The following is a 15,316-nucleotide window of genomic DNA, read 5'->3' on the forward strand; positions in this document are numbered from 1 at the left end:
TAATAGCTCAAAAATGTGTACAATATTTAGTTAACTGTTGTCATTGTTAAGAGTGGATTTCCAATTGAATACTGCATTTCAATGACATAAATTTACAATATTGGTGACAATTTTAGGAAAAAATGGCGGCCATTTTGAAACGGCTGGCAACCCCCCTTACGTATGAAAAAAAAAATGTTGCACATACTTTTTTGATTTATCAATGTCTACTCTACATCATATCCAATTTTTTAAAAATATAGCAAAAAAAAAATGCAACCAACAAAAGTTTGCTGGACTGTAAATTAGAATATACTCAAGTTCATGATATTGTTGACTCTCCAAATTCATAAATAGCTAAACATCTTACAATTAATAAACTTTTTTTTGTTAATGTTACTATTATTGTTATTATTATCATCATTATCATTATTTATATTGTACCAATTTAAATGTAAAGTAAAATATGTATATTTACAATGTAATAATAGTAATACTAATAATAATAATACACCTCGAAAGTTAAACCAATCACATATTTAACTCAACTAGTTCATTAAATATATTCTATATAATAAAGAAATTACAATATCAATTAAACAAGCAAAAATGAAGTATAATAAATCATTATCATCTTATATATAATTATTCTTATTTATTATTATGATTAACATTTGTCCTTATTTACTATTTAAGTGTAAATAATTATCCTCCCAAAATGACAGGGGTTTATTTATGAATTTGAGTAGCAGGAGAAATTTGAAAGTAACAGGAGAGTAAATTAAAATAGGTCGGGGGTATAGGGGGTGCCGCCTAGCCCCCCCCTCCCCCATCGGGGTCAAGGGGGAAGCGCCATTGCCTCCAAGGTTTTAGAGCCCATTTGAATGGAATTTCTCTACATCATTTTTTTTAAACAGTTTTCAGAATCAACTACTGAGCTGTAAAAAAGTTGATATTTTTACATATTCTTCATACATAGGCCTAGCCTAAATAGATACTGTAAACCAGAAACTTTCGCGAATTGATAATTTCGGCCGTTTTCGCGACATTAAACTTTCGCGAATCTCAAAATGCCTAAATTTAATTCATGAGAGGAATATCATACAATAGCTGAAAATATCGTATCGTGAGTTTAGGCCTAGGTTAGATAGGCCTACAGCCACTGTGTAGGCTACAGTATCTAGGCTTAGGCGTCATAAGCCTGCAGCCACCTCAGTTGCTAATACCAGGACTTAGCTAGCTAAGAAATAGACAGTTTACACACATACAGAACTCACTCATATGATATTCCTTAATTTTGTATGGTATTCAAGCATCCTACAAAATGAACAATGTTTATCAATAAATTATTTTCCTGTAGTCCTAATATTGATTCAAACACATTGATTGATGATGATAACATCGTGGTATGTCATATGGTGTGGAAAATTAGTTTCCCATTTGAACTTCTTAGTATACACTGCACAGTGGTTGCACATGTGCAATCACATGCAGTGATGATCAGAACCTCCTTGATTAGTATACTTACTGAGTAGGTTAGAATAGGCCTAGAATTTACAAATTTTTCGTGCTCAACATCGGAAGGTCAGAATATTGATTCAATAATTGAAATACATTTTTTTTTTTAAGTTTATACACATTTAATAAAATCCACCAAAATAAATTGAAAATACAATTGAAATTTGTGGGGATTCACCATTTAGGCCTATGCCCTATATCTGCGTTGAAGAAAACATCTAAGGAGAGCAAAAAATAGTTCTAAAATTTATGCAGATATCGAAAAGGAATGGACACCACATTGGAAAAAAAATGTCTCATGTGATGTGAATTGAGACGATTTTGGCTTGCTCTGTCGTTTTAATCATTGTACTATCTATGACTCTGAAATTGTGAGTGTAACAGCATTCAATATAGTTGGTTCGGCTTGCTACCTCCGCCACCGAATGTAAACGAATTTGAGCCAGTGTTGATTTTTTTAAAATTATTTATCATTTCTGAAATATCTATGTCATCACAAAGAGGGCTAGTAAAATAAAAATGAAATGAAAATAAAAGGTTCATAGTCATACACAAATTAATTTTAAATGACGATCTGTTTTTTTCTTCTCCGCGGAAAGAAAACCCAATGTACGGAAAAAGAGTTTGGGCGATGTAAATCGACATCACCTGAGCACGTGGTGGAGGAGAAATTTCTATTATCTTATTGGCTAACATGTGATTTGGAGGCGTGGCTTCTTTGATGGGCTCACCCAGGCGCGACTGCCGAACTTTGAACTTTACCTTTGTTTACGCTGCGAGTTTATGAAAGTCAAACATGGAGTCTGAAAATTGGTAGACATTTTAACGAACTTTCAACAGAAACGAACATCGAAATGAGTGCATACTATTGCAAGTTAACTTCGTGTAGGTAAATAAGGTTCTTTACAGGCCTGTTGCGCTATTTACATTGGTGGTTTTTGTATTAATTTTTGTACAGCATTGATTGAAGTAGCCGGCGGAAACATCGTAGTAGCCGATCGAATGCGCCGGCCGCCGGCTCTTAAATAAACCCTTGAATGAGAACATTTAAAGTATCTGAAACCTCTCAGAATTTTTTTTTTTCCTATGGCAACAAAACACCGCTGTGCTCAAAATGTTGAGAGGCAAAACTTAAACAACAAATGAAGTATAATAAATCATTATCATCTTATATATAATTATTCTTATTTATTATTATGATTAACATTTGTCCTTATTTACTATTTAAGTGTAAATAATTATCCTCCCAAAATGAGAACATTTAAAGTATCTGAAACCTCTCAGAATTTTTTTTTTCTATGGCAACAAAACACTGCTGTGCTCAAAATGTTGAGAGGCAAAACTTAAACAACAAATGCTTGTGATGGTCTGCCTATAATAGGTAGTTTTTGCCGCACGATGTTACATTACTTTAACGTTAGTACCCAACATGCAGCGCGATAGCTCCGCCCCTTTTGTAAACAAATTGAAATATGCATGCGCAAACCCATAACTAACGTACGTCAAGCATGTAAAATCCTGAAATTAACGTACTCCACAACACAAGATGAATAAATGATGACATCATCCACTAAGGTTAACATTGTGCGGCGAAAAATACCTAATAATGCAAAAACAATTTCTTTAAATTTCTGAAAGACGGTGCTCTATTGTAACTTGAATTTCAGCCCTCTAGCTGAAATACAAGGAGAGGCAGTGATAGGAATTGAACCGGGGACCTAGAGATCTCCACGGTTCAGTTACTCTGATAAGCTACTTCAAATGTAGAAGAAAAAAAAATTAGCATCCTTACTGACTTTTATAGCACTTAAACTTTATGGCAACAGAAGAATTTTATTGTTTGACCTTAAGATTTTAGCATACAATAATCAAATACTGAGTTATCCAGGAAAGTGGTTGGAAGGCTATTTTACACTGTAAAGTGTAAAATTCCATGTCATGTTTCAATTATGACTGTTACTACTATTTTTGAATAGGTTTTTGGCCAGGCATCCTGCTGGATTTTTCATAATGACAGAAATAAATGATGTGCCACATTAAAAAATCTACTGTATTGCTATATGCTTTTACTGTTAAGCATTAAAGAAAGTCAAGTTCTCACATAAACTTACCATCCTCCTTACCAAAAAATGGCTAAATTCTTTATGTTTCTGACACAAATTTCTGTTTTTTGCAGACGTATAGGTATAGTGTCCTTACTTATAATATATAAAACACTGGACGTATAAACTTCTCGGGAAGACTTACCCTACATTTATATTCTACACAATTTATCATTGCTCCTACTGTGCATTCAGTATATTCAATAATTCGGAACATCTTGTTTTAAGTATGTACTTAGTGCGAAGGCCTAAAAGTTATCCTTGACTTCCTTCCTAATTTAAGATGAAACCTTACCTTAAGCCTGAGTAGCTCAGTGACGCTCCTGCCACTAGTATAGCAAGCACACTTATATATGTGCAGGCAAACACAATATTGAAAGGAAGGATATACCCTCAACTATTATCATGTCTCTGTTTAATATATTCACATATCATTATATTACACATAAAATGCTGGTACTAATAATTATCATTCATTAGCTTGTACGGTGGTATGTTTAGAGAAAATAATTTGCATTTTTCCTCCTTTTAATTGATAATATCCTTTTCATAGTGTAATTAAATGTTTGATCAATAAGTTTTATTTCATTTTTATGTCACAAATAAAAAATAACAAAGCATGATGTATAGATCTACATAAAGTGTAGTTTAGTGCAATAGAATAGATTTTGAAAATTACAACATTCCAACATGTTTTGGCCATTATCTCTGAAACACAATTTGCAATGTGTGCAAGGTATTTTGTCTCCACCAGATATATTGGCAAATCCTAGGCATTTGTCACTTATAAATTGAAAACAGTACTTTAGTAAACAACATTTTTTCCTCAAGAATAGTATACCATAACAGTAATTAGTGGATGTCTTGCTAGATGGTTAAGATGCTATCTCACCAAATTTCAGGGTCCTACGTTCAAATCCTGGAACACCACGTTATATTGTTTTACTCTTGATTAAAAATTTAACCACTTCCTAAACCTCATAATAAAACTTTATAAAAGCATCACATTATTTTAAGTATTTAAGAAGCTTGTGCATCCGACCATAAAAATTATCTCGATAAAATGCCTCCTTCACCAAAGGTTGTCTGTACACTATAGCCCAGCAGGGCCCAAAAATGCCTCCGGGACATTTATGATGCCTCCGACACGCGATCATGTGCTTTTACCAGCCCAGTTGGATGAGTTGGTAGGTTCACTCACTATAAAAATGCATCTCTTTGAGGAAAAAACCAAACTTATGTTTACTAATCAATCCCACATTTTATGATTTTGTAGACTGGAACTGACTTAAAATCCAAGGAGCATCATGCCACAAGAAATGTTATTGTCGAAAGCTATTCTAAACTCTTGCCGTCTGTTCAACGTAAGCTGGCTTTTGGAAGTGAACCAAGTCACAAGAGGGCACCGTTCATCAGAAGAGAAGGTACTTATCAAAAAATATTTTAACATCATTGTAATTTTTTTCACAAATGAAGTTTACCTAGATGTCAGGGTGTTCCTCAGCAGACAATTTCTTAATACATTTTTGGACAGAACTTCATTTGGTCCTATTAGGATTGCCATTAGAGGGTGCAGGTGTGCAAATATGGACAAACTGGAGTGTGGGTGGGGTCACCTAGAATCCCTGGCAGAGTCAAGGGTCAGAGCTAATTGGACCACATCTTTGGTATTATATAGGATCTGAGGGCTTTATAATCAATTTTTAAGCTTGTACTCTGTGAAAATTATATACTGCAGGGCTACCATGCATTTTAATGTTATGGAAGCATTTAAATCATAATTGCATTGTAAAAAATATCAATAATAATAATAATAATAATAGTTGGATTTGTAGAGCGCATCATGCGAAAAAGCCTCTATGCGCTTGGTGATTGAGCTCATTGATTTGGACATTTTGAGAAAAAAGAAAGTTGAAGTTATTAATATCACTCCTTAGTTCTGGAATTTCTAAGCTTCAGCTTGCCATTTGAAATATTGAATTTCTTTAATTCTGTTATACATTCTCAGTGCAAAAACCAAAGCCATTGTCAACTGTGATTAACCCTGCAAAGGCCAGCCAAGTCATATCACACGCAAGTCTCATCAGCTCTGTATTAGACAAGATAGCTGAGGCTAGGGAACAGATCAGAGAGCAGGAGACACCGCTTACAAACAGGTTAGTTTCTTAATACATGCTTACTACAGAAGACTAAAGCTAAGCTTATGTCACCCTTGCGACTCTTTGGCAACTTGCCAACAACTGGAAAGCAACATGTCACGCAATGTGCAGTTGTAGCCCAGTAAGGACAACCTTACTCTCTGTATATACCCTTATGTTACTGTTGTGAAGTAGTGTTTTACCAGTGTTATGACACATTGGATAATGTTATTGTAGTGGTGTACAGTATCTTGTGTGAACAATGTTGCTTTTTGTCTTTGCAACATTAGCTTATGTGTTGGATATGCAGTGTACTTTTAATACCGTAATCATAGCTTTTTTTTAAATTCAATTAATAACTTGTATTCTAATATGTTATCGACATGTGATACTTTTTAGGACTGAGGACGTTTTTAGCACCAAAAGTCACCAACCTTTTGTAACCACACCTATTACCCCTCATCACAAATCACGTCTCAGGTAAGTTTACCCAGACAGGTAGTTTAGATGTGTTCTTTCCTTTTTTCAAAACATCAATAAAGACTCAATTCAGGCAGATTCAAGTCAACATGTGTTTTGATTGAACAGTTTAAATGAAAGTTGTTCTTTTTATCTTTTAGCTCTGGTACTGCAGCAACCATTTATCCAAGCAATATAGAAGACCTTATGGATGAAACATTACCTGGGGCAGCCACATTTTCACCCCAAAAGTCATTTGGGTCTTCAAGGCTGAGTATGCTTTCCTTCGCCGTACATGACAATATTAAAAGGTGAGCTTTATCTACTCTTTCTCAAAAATATTCTACAGCAATCAAATTTCTTATAGCATTTACTTAGCTTTAAGATATTTGCCGTAAACCGTTTAAAAAAATTACTGATTTGGCCGCATTTTTCTTGGAAATTGAAAAACCCTGCTTTATTTAAAAAAAGTAAAATTTGATTCTGATGTACCAACAGCCTCTTTTTCACATGTTCTCTTTTACTTTTTTTTTACATGTACTCTTTTCTCATTCTGTTCCCCATTCCCTCATGATTCAACTTTTATTTGTGGGACATAGAGACTCATGTTTAATGCATCTAAGTTGGGATTGGATACCGGAACACACTTTTAGTATTGCTAGGTCATCTAATTTAAACTGCATATGTAATTTCTAAATTTACGGATTCCATTTTGATTTGATTTAGAATGGATTACACAGGTGCAGACATGCTGTCTCTTCTACAGACTCCACCAATCAAAAAGGTAAATATTTTATGCTATATTTTCAATAACAAATGTAATAGTATTATTCTAATATTTGTGAAGAACCAGTCTTCTACAAGTTAAACATGGAATTGAGTAACTGTTAAAGTGGTCATCTTGAAACCCTGTAATCTTGGGTTAAAATCCTAAAAATATCAGAATTTTTTCACATGACTAAACAAATATTGTACAGTATAAGTATTTCTCACTCAATGGCTGTATGTACATTAACTGTTTTAGTGTTAATGATTTCCAAGTCCTGTCAATAAAAGCAGTTGTTAGAACAAATACCAAGTAAATTCTCAAAGCGCATTGTTTTTGGGTTCGGAGAAAAAAATGTGATCACTGACAGGATTTGAACACAGGACTGTGGTATTTGAAGGCAAGCGTCTTACCCTCTAAAATACAGCTCTGCTTATCATCACTTTTATTTTATAAGACGAGAGCCACTCTCTGTCGGATTTGAAAGAAACATTTTTTTTATTGCTAAGAAATTCAATTTATGTTGCCATTGAGTTGATAATGATGATGCCGTATATATAACTTGCATATATCCAGTGTTTTTAGTAGATTTCATGTTATAATAATCAGGTTTTTGAAGCATTTTCTTTGGATCTTGCATGTAAAGTTGTTACAGAAAGTGATAAGTAGTTACATCCTTCATGACACTAACAGCTCTCAATAAAATCTTAATGCATATGTAAACAGAGGTCACCAGGTCATTTGAACAGGCAACAACCACCTCAGCAGCAGACACCTCAGTCCATTCTAAAAGGGCAGAAAAAGTCCAAACATCTGACAACACAAGTCCAAGATACAGGAGGAACTCAAGCAGGTGATCAACTTTCAAGAAACAATTTACAGTTAAACTTGCCTAAGTCGAAAAATTTCTAAGTCGATCTTATTTTACATGCCAAATTGTTGTGTTTTCCATTATCAATCTGTAAGTCAAATTTTAGTCGAACAATATTTCAATGGCATTTTGGATTCGACTAGGCAATGTATTATTTTAGACCTAATAACTTTATAATTTTTGTATTTTGTTTCTACTTTTACTGTGCACATTTTTTTAGATAAACTTATAAATTGCTTTAAATATTTATGCTTTTTTACATTAGATCGTGAAATTTAGTATTATTAAATTTAATTTTATATTATTAAATTAATAATATTGAATTTGGTTTTGCTGTTAATTGTATTTAGCAACTCCAAATTTCTTAAATTGCTTTACATTATTATTGTCTTGTTCATCTGAAATAGTAACATTCATACACAATGTATAACCTCTGCACACTTATTATTCATAGTTTCTTAGTAATATGCATAAGTGTTCATGAATATTCAACATTTGACCTAATAAACATTGAATATGTTAACAAACTGTTTAATTGAACCACAAATGTTGCTCTGTCCACACTATCAAATTGTGTGGGACATAAATCAGTGATGCACACATCTATTGGCAAATCGCAGATATTTGTCACCTTAAAATAATTAATGTGAACAGGCCTTTATGTTATTAATTTCATGACCTTCAAATATAAATATAACAGATTCTGTCAGAGCAACTGCCATCAAAATGATGCCACCACCAGTCTTTTCTTTGCACGATCAGCAAAAGGCAGAATCTGCGCCTACATCCCAGACAACGTTGCTGAAGCACATCCGCTTCTCCGAGGACACCAAGGGAAGGTCACCGTCACCAGAGGACATGGATCAGTGAGTAGATAACAATTTTTTAGTGTATTATTTATTGGATTGGATTGGATTTATTCAGTGTAAACACCAAAGATAGCTCACGAAAGTCTAGAAGAAGACTAATTTCCAGTGGGGTCCTTCTGGTGGTGATTGGACAGTACACCGGGAGACAATCCCCTACTCTTTTCCGAAGAGTGTACTGTATTCTTTAACGTGCACATGGGCCATAAATGCACTCAGGACCAACGGCTTAAACGTCTCATCCGAAAGACGGTGCGCTATTGTAACTTGTATTTCAGCCCTCTATCTGAAACACAAGGAGAGGCAGCGATGGGAGTTGAACCGGGGACCTAGAGATCTCCACGGTTCAGCGCACACACAAGCCTGTTAAAGTGGTAATGTTTTGTCGCTGTTGGTTTTCACATAAATAAAGTAAATCATTATTTTTTATTTTCATCTAAAAAATGATTTTCATCATTATTGCTATGTTTCATTATTCTCCAGATCAATTCCAACAGATGGTGTTGAAGATGATCCAGAGCGTTGTGTGACTCCTGAATTCCTCACTCCAGAAAAAGACAACCTTGGAGAAGTTGTAGAGTTTAGCACACCTGAAGGTCTTCCACAGAATGTTGTAAGAATCCAGAATCCAGAACAAGTCAAGGAAGAAGTAGAAATGTTGGAAGTCAAGGAGGAATTAGGAGTGGTAGAAGTCAAGGAAGAAATAATAGATTCAGAAGTCAAGGAAAAAATTGAAGAAATAGAGATAGATAATGAAATCACATTCAATCTTGATTCTCATCAAACGAAGAAGGTTGAAGATGCCCCTGCAGAGGATATGGAACAAGAAGCACCAGATGGCTTCCAAGAAACAGGTATATGGGAATTGATAGCCATATAAAGAAATTAATCATTAAAACTATTTTGGAAAATAGTTATTATTTATGTACCTCATTCATAGATTCTAGGCATCTGATTTGTTAAAAAGCGGGCAATAGACAGTAATATTCCCCTGAAAAGTAGTACTTTTTGCCCTGCCGCAAGATGTGCAATCTTTAGGCTGCGTTGCTATGTAATTATGACACGCACGAACAGTAAAGGAGACGCGACCTCTACGACGCTCGCTGGGAGATAGATTGGCCCTTTGATTGTGTGTACTATTTTCATTACTTTTTTAGGTCTCGTAGAATCTATGTATGAGGTATATTAAACAAATATTGACTGCTCTAGATACAGGGAACGGTGAAATCTACAGCCCTCGTTGATGTGGAGACCGTGCCTATCGCTTGGGAAGATAGGCTATGGTCTCCACATCACTTCGGGGAAATAGATTTCACCATTCCCATGATGAGCAGTCAATATTTGTACATTATATAAATTTTTGTTTCAGAGGCTAATCTTTGATTCTTATTTTTCAAAACAGTTATTTCATAACACAAAACAAAAAATAGCAGTTGTGCTTTTATATCGCACTTTGTTTTAACTCACCATTTTATTGCTTTCACTTATTATAGCTACCGCTTCTCAGGAAGCTCTTCCAGCTGTCCCTGCTCTTTGTCATCCAGTCAAAACACTGGCAGAATCTCCTACTGCAACAATAGACCTTGCCTTCTCACCAATACTTACCTCACCTTTACAATTCGGTAATATCACTCCACCTTCAGCTCAGCGTTCTCCACTTAGTCAGATCTTAGTAAGTAAACAATTAGAACAGTTTGATGAACAAATCCAAGACTTACCGACATCACCAATTAGCTCAAGAATTACACTAACTCCGCCTGCATCTGCAGAATCATCTCCGATGGGGGCAGCATTGTCAAAATCTGTTTCATTTGCACTGCCAAGTAAACTTGATCAGGATGAGGATAAGAGCAGTGCTCGTTCACAAACATTTGCCGAGATTTCAGTTCAAACCACACCAGGACTAACCTTAAGGCAGGAGAGCTCTGCACCCAAGAAGACATCTTTCACAGCCTCTTTGAAGATGTCACCACCGAAAGAGGAAGCCATGGAGGGTGTGATACCTAGTTCACCAGTAGTTACAGGTTATTACTTAAATTTTGGTTGATATATTTAGCAAGTAAAATGTGCATCTTGAAATGGGGTTTTATAATTTTGAAAATATATATGGCTTTATAGCAACCATATTTTTATTAGGTAAAAAATATTGTGTTATATCCAAGCACAGTAACATTTAGAAATATGGGTCACCCACCCCATACATTTTGGTTGGTGAAGTAGTGACCGCATGGCTAAAATCTTTGATCAAAACAAAGAGTATAAAATAAAAAGAGCACAGTTCAGTTTGTAAACTTCATTCCCCTAGTAACGATGGAAGTCTCATCGTTGTCAAAAAATGTACCTGCTGCGCTCGGTTGTCTCATGGAGGTGCGCCCCCATGCAAGATATTAAGAAGCATTCCTTCCTAAATATAGAGTCATTCCATATGAATCCAACACACTTTTTTGCCCGACCCCCTTCAAATCGTCCAATATTTTGCATGTTGGGGGTTCTACCTGAGATAACCCCACAGTGAAATTTTTGGCTCCGCACCAGCATTTTCTGATGAGTTAGAGCAATTTGAAATTTTCATGATATTTGGCTAAAAACTCACTTTCTGACAGACAACTGCTGATATCTCTCTTGAAACTCAACGTATTGGAGAAATTCTGGTACCGTTGGATAGAGAAGAAGATAAACAAACTGTGCTACTGGGTAACTAAAAGGGACAACCAAACACAGCAGGCTTCCTGTCATAGCTGCATATAAGGGCTTATGAGCGTACAAAGTAATATATTTATTAATTAAAGCTTGAAAAGTATTTTGTTCCTCTAGTTAGACAATGTTTTTACCCGAAAAAAAAAATGTCCAAATTTTTTTTAGATTTTGGATCAGTTGTCCTTGGATTCTTCTTTACCTTATTAATAACTTTTCCAGTTATTTTATAATTAGAATCAGCAGCAATTGTAAGGTTCTTTTCCTTCTAGAAAAAAAAGTTATATTTTATATTTTTTATATCGCGAATAAAACTTTAATATTGATTGAAAAGTAATTAAAATTTTGCTCCACTTTTTCCAAACCTATGAAAGCTTATCAACAAGTACGACCTTCATTATTTTTTTCTCATTACATCTGTTAGGTCCTTCATCACCAGTGAAGCAGGAGCCTCTGCCAGAATTGGACTCCCCAGGTACTAGTAGTCCATCAAAACTGCCAACCATCAAACAAGAACCTATAGAAAAATTAGAAAATGAAGGTAAATGTTTAGTTTTGCATTTAGGATTTTTAAAGAAGAAATCTACTTGTACACTATTCATTGGATTTTATTGAATTATTGGAGGAGTAAATACTGAAAACTGACTTTGAAATAATTTTATATTTATGTTGCTCTTTATACCAATCTATGTCTCATCAGTAATTACTATTTTTCTACATTAATTTAGATGATTCTCCTAAACATTGTGGAACGCCCTCTTTCATTTTCTCACCACCACAAACTCGGTCTCGTGCCAAACGCTCCGCAAGGAAAACAATAGCCAAAGTAGCCACACCTGTCCCATCACCAGTTGTTGTCCTGACACCGGGCCTCTTGTCAAGTGTCGGAACACCTGTACCAACACCACAGATGAGGAGTCTACGGAAAAGTACAGTTAAACAGCATGTGGCTAAGAAAGATGCAAAGACAGATGAACCAGTATCTAGGCGGACCACAAGGTAATCCAGTTTGAGGTCTAATAATCAAATTTGCAGAACTTGCTGTTAAAAAATTGTCAACAGTTTTCTTTCTATGATACCCTATCCCTTTTTATACAAGTTCCACACTCTCCCTTCAATGGAATATGTTTGCACTTTACCAACTTCATCTAAATTATTCTCACACAGTTATGCTTTAGATATAGTTTCTCACTTCATATTTGTATTAGGCTATGAACACATTTGTAAAAGTAATTATTTTGAACACATGTTGTCCTTTGATAGCATTTGAATTGAATTAATATTAATATTTCAACAGGTTAAGGAAACAGACAGGTAATCTTACCCAGGGGGCAGCGCAAGATACTTTTATTCTAGTATCTCCATTGAAAAATGAAGTAGATGTCTCAAACAAAAGTCAACCAAGGAAGGTGGTCCACCATTCACACAAGATGACATTGAGAACACCAAAAGAGCGAAAAAAACAAGTGAAGCTCTGGTAACTGTTTGATGAATACTGAAGGTGCTATAAAACAACAATTTTGACAGTTTTGAAAAAGAAATAAATGTTTGCTGAAGAATATTCTTGGTGTGAAAACCATGCTAATGATAGTGAACAAATGTTTTTAATAGAAACAACTGGGGGATTATTCAAGTTGAATTATTGAGTAGCAGTTTTTGTAGATTTCAAATCAGCAATATTAAAATCATGTGACTTAGTGGGATTATAGAAAACTGATTACATCTTTAACAAGACATGAATGATTGTCCAAAAATTAGAAAGGTACTTTCTAAACGTGACATGTTCCCACAAAACCTGACCGAACACATTTTTTTTTTTATAATTATATTCTAAATTTGTTAGCTTTAAAATAGTATATATTTCTTGGGGGAGAGGGGGATAATTATTTTCATTTACTGAATAAGGAGCAATAGAATTTATGAGATATTGGGGTTACCAGAACTAAGAAAAACTACTTCTAACTTTAGTGAACATGCATGCACAAGTTATGCATGGCTGCACACACTGTGAACATTAAAAAATATGCTTAGCAACTAGTCTAAATATAATGCATTCTCATTTTTTTGTTTATATATTGTAACAGACTTGTAACTTCTTTTTTTTAAGTGGTTAAAATTTGGCAGTTGATAGTATAGTTATTGAAAACATTATACAGTAAAACTATAAAACAATGATTTCTGACCTGATAGTTAATTGATGATTTTCTCTTTTAATATTAACTTGTGAATTTGCCCAGTTTTCGTAGGAGCATGTCACAAATGGTGGAACATGCCTTCTGTGGGATTGCAATATTATTGGTCAGAATTCGACTACATGGTTAGTTAGTTTGTTGCCATGTTCAAATGCATATCGCCTTCATTTTCCCCTGGACCAAATCTATAGGCCTACCTGGTAAAGGTTGAACAGGTTTGATTGAAGCTATTCTGAGGCTGACCAGGAATACTCTTCATGGTGTGGAGCAGTTTGGCCATTGTATATGTTACTTCTGTATCAAAACAATGGGTTTTGTAAATGTGCTGCATATTGAAATTAAGAATAAAACCAGATTTTTAAAGGAAAGTGGTTTTTGATATTAAATTAGGACTACAGTTGTGAATCTATATTGTGTGCCCACACAGTTTAAACATTATTTAATGCAGTATATATAATTAAAGGCCAAAATATATTTTGATGCTAGCCTACCTTTAACTTGTGTATGTTTGGAATATTCATAGAGGCTGTGACAGTCACTTGATGTTCTATAGAGGGCTGTATTTGTGGCATACATTCAAGCAAGCGATACAATGAAATAGTAAGCTACTTAATAACTAAAGATAAGAATTGTATATTAATAATATTAAGTTGTAATGAGTGTATGACCACAATAAATAATTTTTTGGGATTCACATTTTAGTCTATTTTATAATATTGTTTAAAATCTGAGATAGTCTGAGATAATCGCAAGGGCCATATTCCCACCAATCAAAATGTTGTAACAAGTAATTTGGAGGATTTTTTTCATTAGACAATTCGTAATTTCTGAATTCGATTTTACAACCATCCCAGCTAAAATGTTCATGATCGTCAGTATGGAGTGTCTAGACCACTTCAGCCCCACCATGGTTGGGGTGAGGTAGGAAAATATATGATTATGGCACCTCTAGATGGCTGGCACTCTCAGACCTAAACTTAATAATACTTTGCCTGGTTTTCTCCATTTTTTAAATAAATTTTGAAACTGATTGTCTAAGAAGAATCAGTGCAATACCTGTGTGCACGTTCGGATCATATTTAAATATAAAATTTGCAACATGCTATACTATAATCTGTGGGCCTAATAGTACAGTATTGCCATTAGTAACGTGACGTCAAAAAATCAACACATCAAAACCAACATTACCAATCACATGTCTATCTCTCGATTTAGAGGTCGCTTGGTTTATCAGATAAAGTGCCCACGATTCGCCTACGCGCGTCCGTCCCTTGTCTGATGGTTACTATCACCATAGTATCTTTCTGCTATCACCTAGTAAGCCACTCTGTACAATTGTTTCACTAAAATATTGCAGAATATTATTATTATTATTGTCATTGTTATAGACAGATTTTATTTAATTTAAAAAAAAAATTACTTAAAGACGTTATTCGAAATCATAACAATTATTTTATTGTTAGGTCAGTTTGGTTTACTTTATTATTGTTGTAGTGAAACGAAGTTAAAAAATAAATAAATAAATAAATAGATAGTAATAAACATAACACAGTTTATTATGCAGTGGTTGCAGTAATTAAATTACACAGCGCCCCCTATAATATTTGTTTTACCGATTTCGATGATTAATGTTAAGGATATTTTCCTAATTTTTAATTGAAATGAATACATACCGATCAACGTTGGGAAAATGAGAAAGTGTTTATTTAGGTTGCCAATCGTTCGTTAATC

General features: G+C 34.4%; 2 protein-coding genes across 7 annotated transcripts in view; one reads left to right on the forward strand and one right to left on the reverse strand.

Moving 5' to 3' along the window:
* LOC117105815 overlaps positions 1 to 10,291 on the reverse strand; it is a 12,018-nt gene extending 1,727 nt beyond the window's left edge. The window contains exon 1 of one of the 5 annotated variants that reach the window (XM_033247111.1): positions 10,167 to 10,291. In XM_033247111.1, coding sequence (XP_033103002.1) covers positions 10,167 to 10,169 — 3 coding nt within the window. In that variant the 5' untranslated portion in view covers positions 10,170 to 10,291. The other 4 variants (XM_033247112.1, XM_033247109.1, XM_033247114.1 and 1 more) reach the window with 4 other exon arrangements.
* Positions 1 to 13,971, forward strand: part of LOC117105813 (protein ELYS-like) — a 43,812-nt gene extending 29,841 nt beyond the window's left edge. The window contains exons 23-34 of one of the 2 annotated variants that reach the window (XM_033247106.1): positions 4,876 to 5,023; positions 5,608 to 5,755; positions 6,137 to 6,217; positions 6,358 to 6,507; positions 6,923 to 6,980; positions 7,689 to 7,815; positions 8,525 to 8,699; positions 9,183 to 9,553; positions 10,193 to 10,723; positions 11,818 to 11,934; positions 12,122 to 12,392; positions 12,691 to 13,971. In XM_033247106.1, the coding sequence (XP_033102997.1) occupies positions 4,876 to 5,023; positions 5,608 to 5,755; positions 6,137 to 6,217; positions 6,358 to 6,507; positions 6,923 to 6,980; positions 7,689 to 7,815; positions 8,525 to 8,699; positions 9,183 to 9,553; positions 10,193 to 10,723; positions 11,818 to 11,934; positions 12,122 to 12,392; positions 12,691 to 12,874 (2,361 nt within the window). In that variant the 3' untranslated portion in view covers positions 12,875 to 13,971. The remainder of the gene's footprint in view (positions 1 to 4,875; positions 5,024 to 5,607; positions 5,756 to 6,136; positions 6,218 to 6,357; positions 6,508 to 6,922; positions 6,981 to 7,688; positions 7,816 to 8,524; positions 8,700 to 9,182; positions 9,554 to 10,192; positions 10,724 to 11,817; positions 11,935 to 12,121; positions 12,393 to 12,690) is intronic. The other variant, XM_033247107.1, reaches the window with a different exon arrangement.
* The last annotated feature ends 1,345 nt before the right edge of the window (positions 13,972 to 15,316 follow it).

The sequence above is a fragment of the Anneissia japonica genome, unplaced genomic scaffold (assembly GCF_011630105.1).
Source record: "Anneissia japonica isolate Jap-2015-1 unplaced genomic scaffold, ASM1163010v1 scaffold287754_len4335492_cov202, whole genome shotgun sequence".
Lineage (NCBI taxonomy): Eukaryota > Metazoa > Echinodermata > Crinoidea > Comatulida > Comatulidae > Anneissia > Anneissia japonica.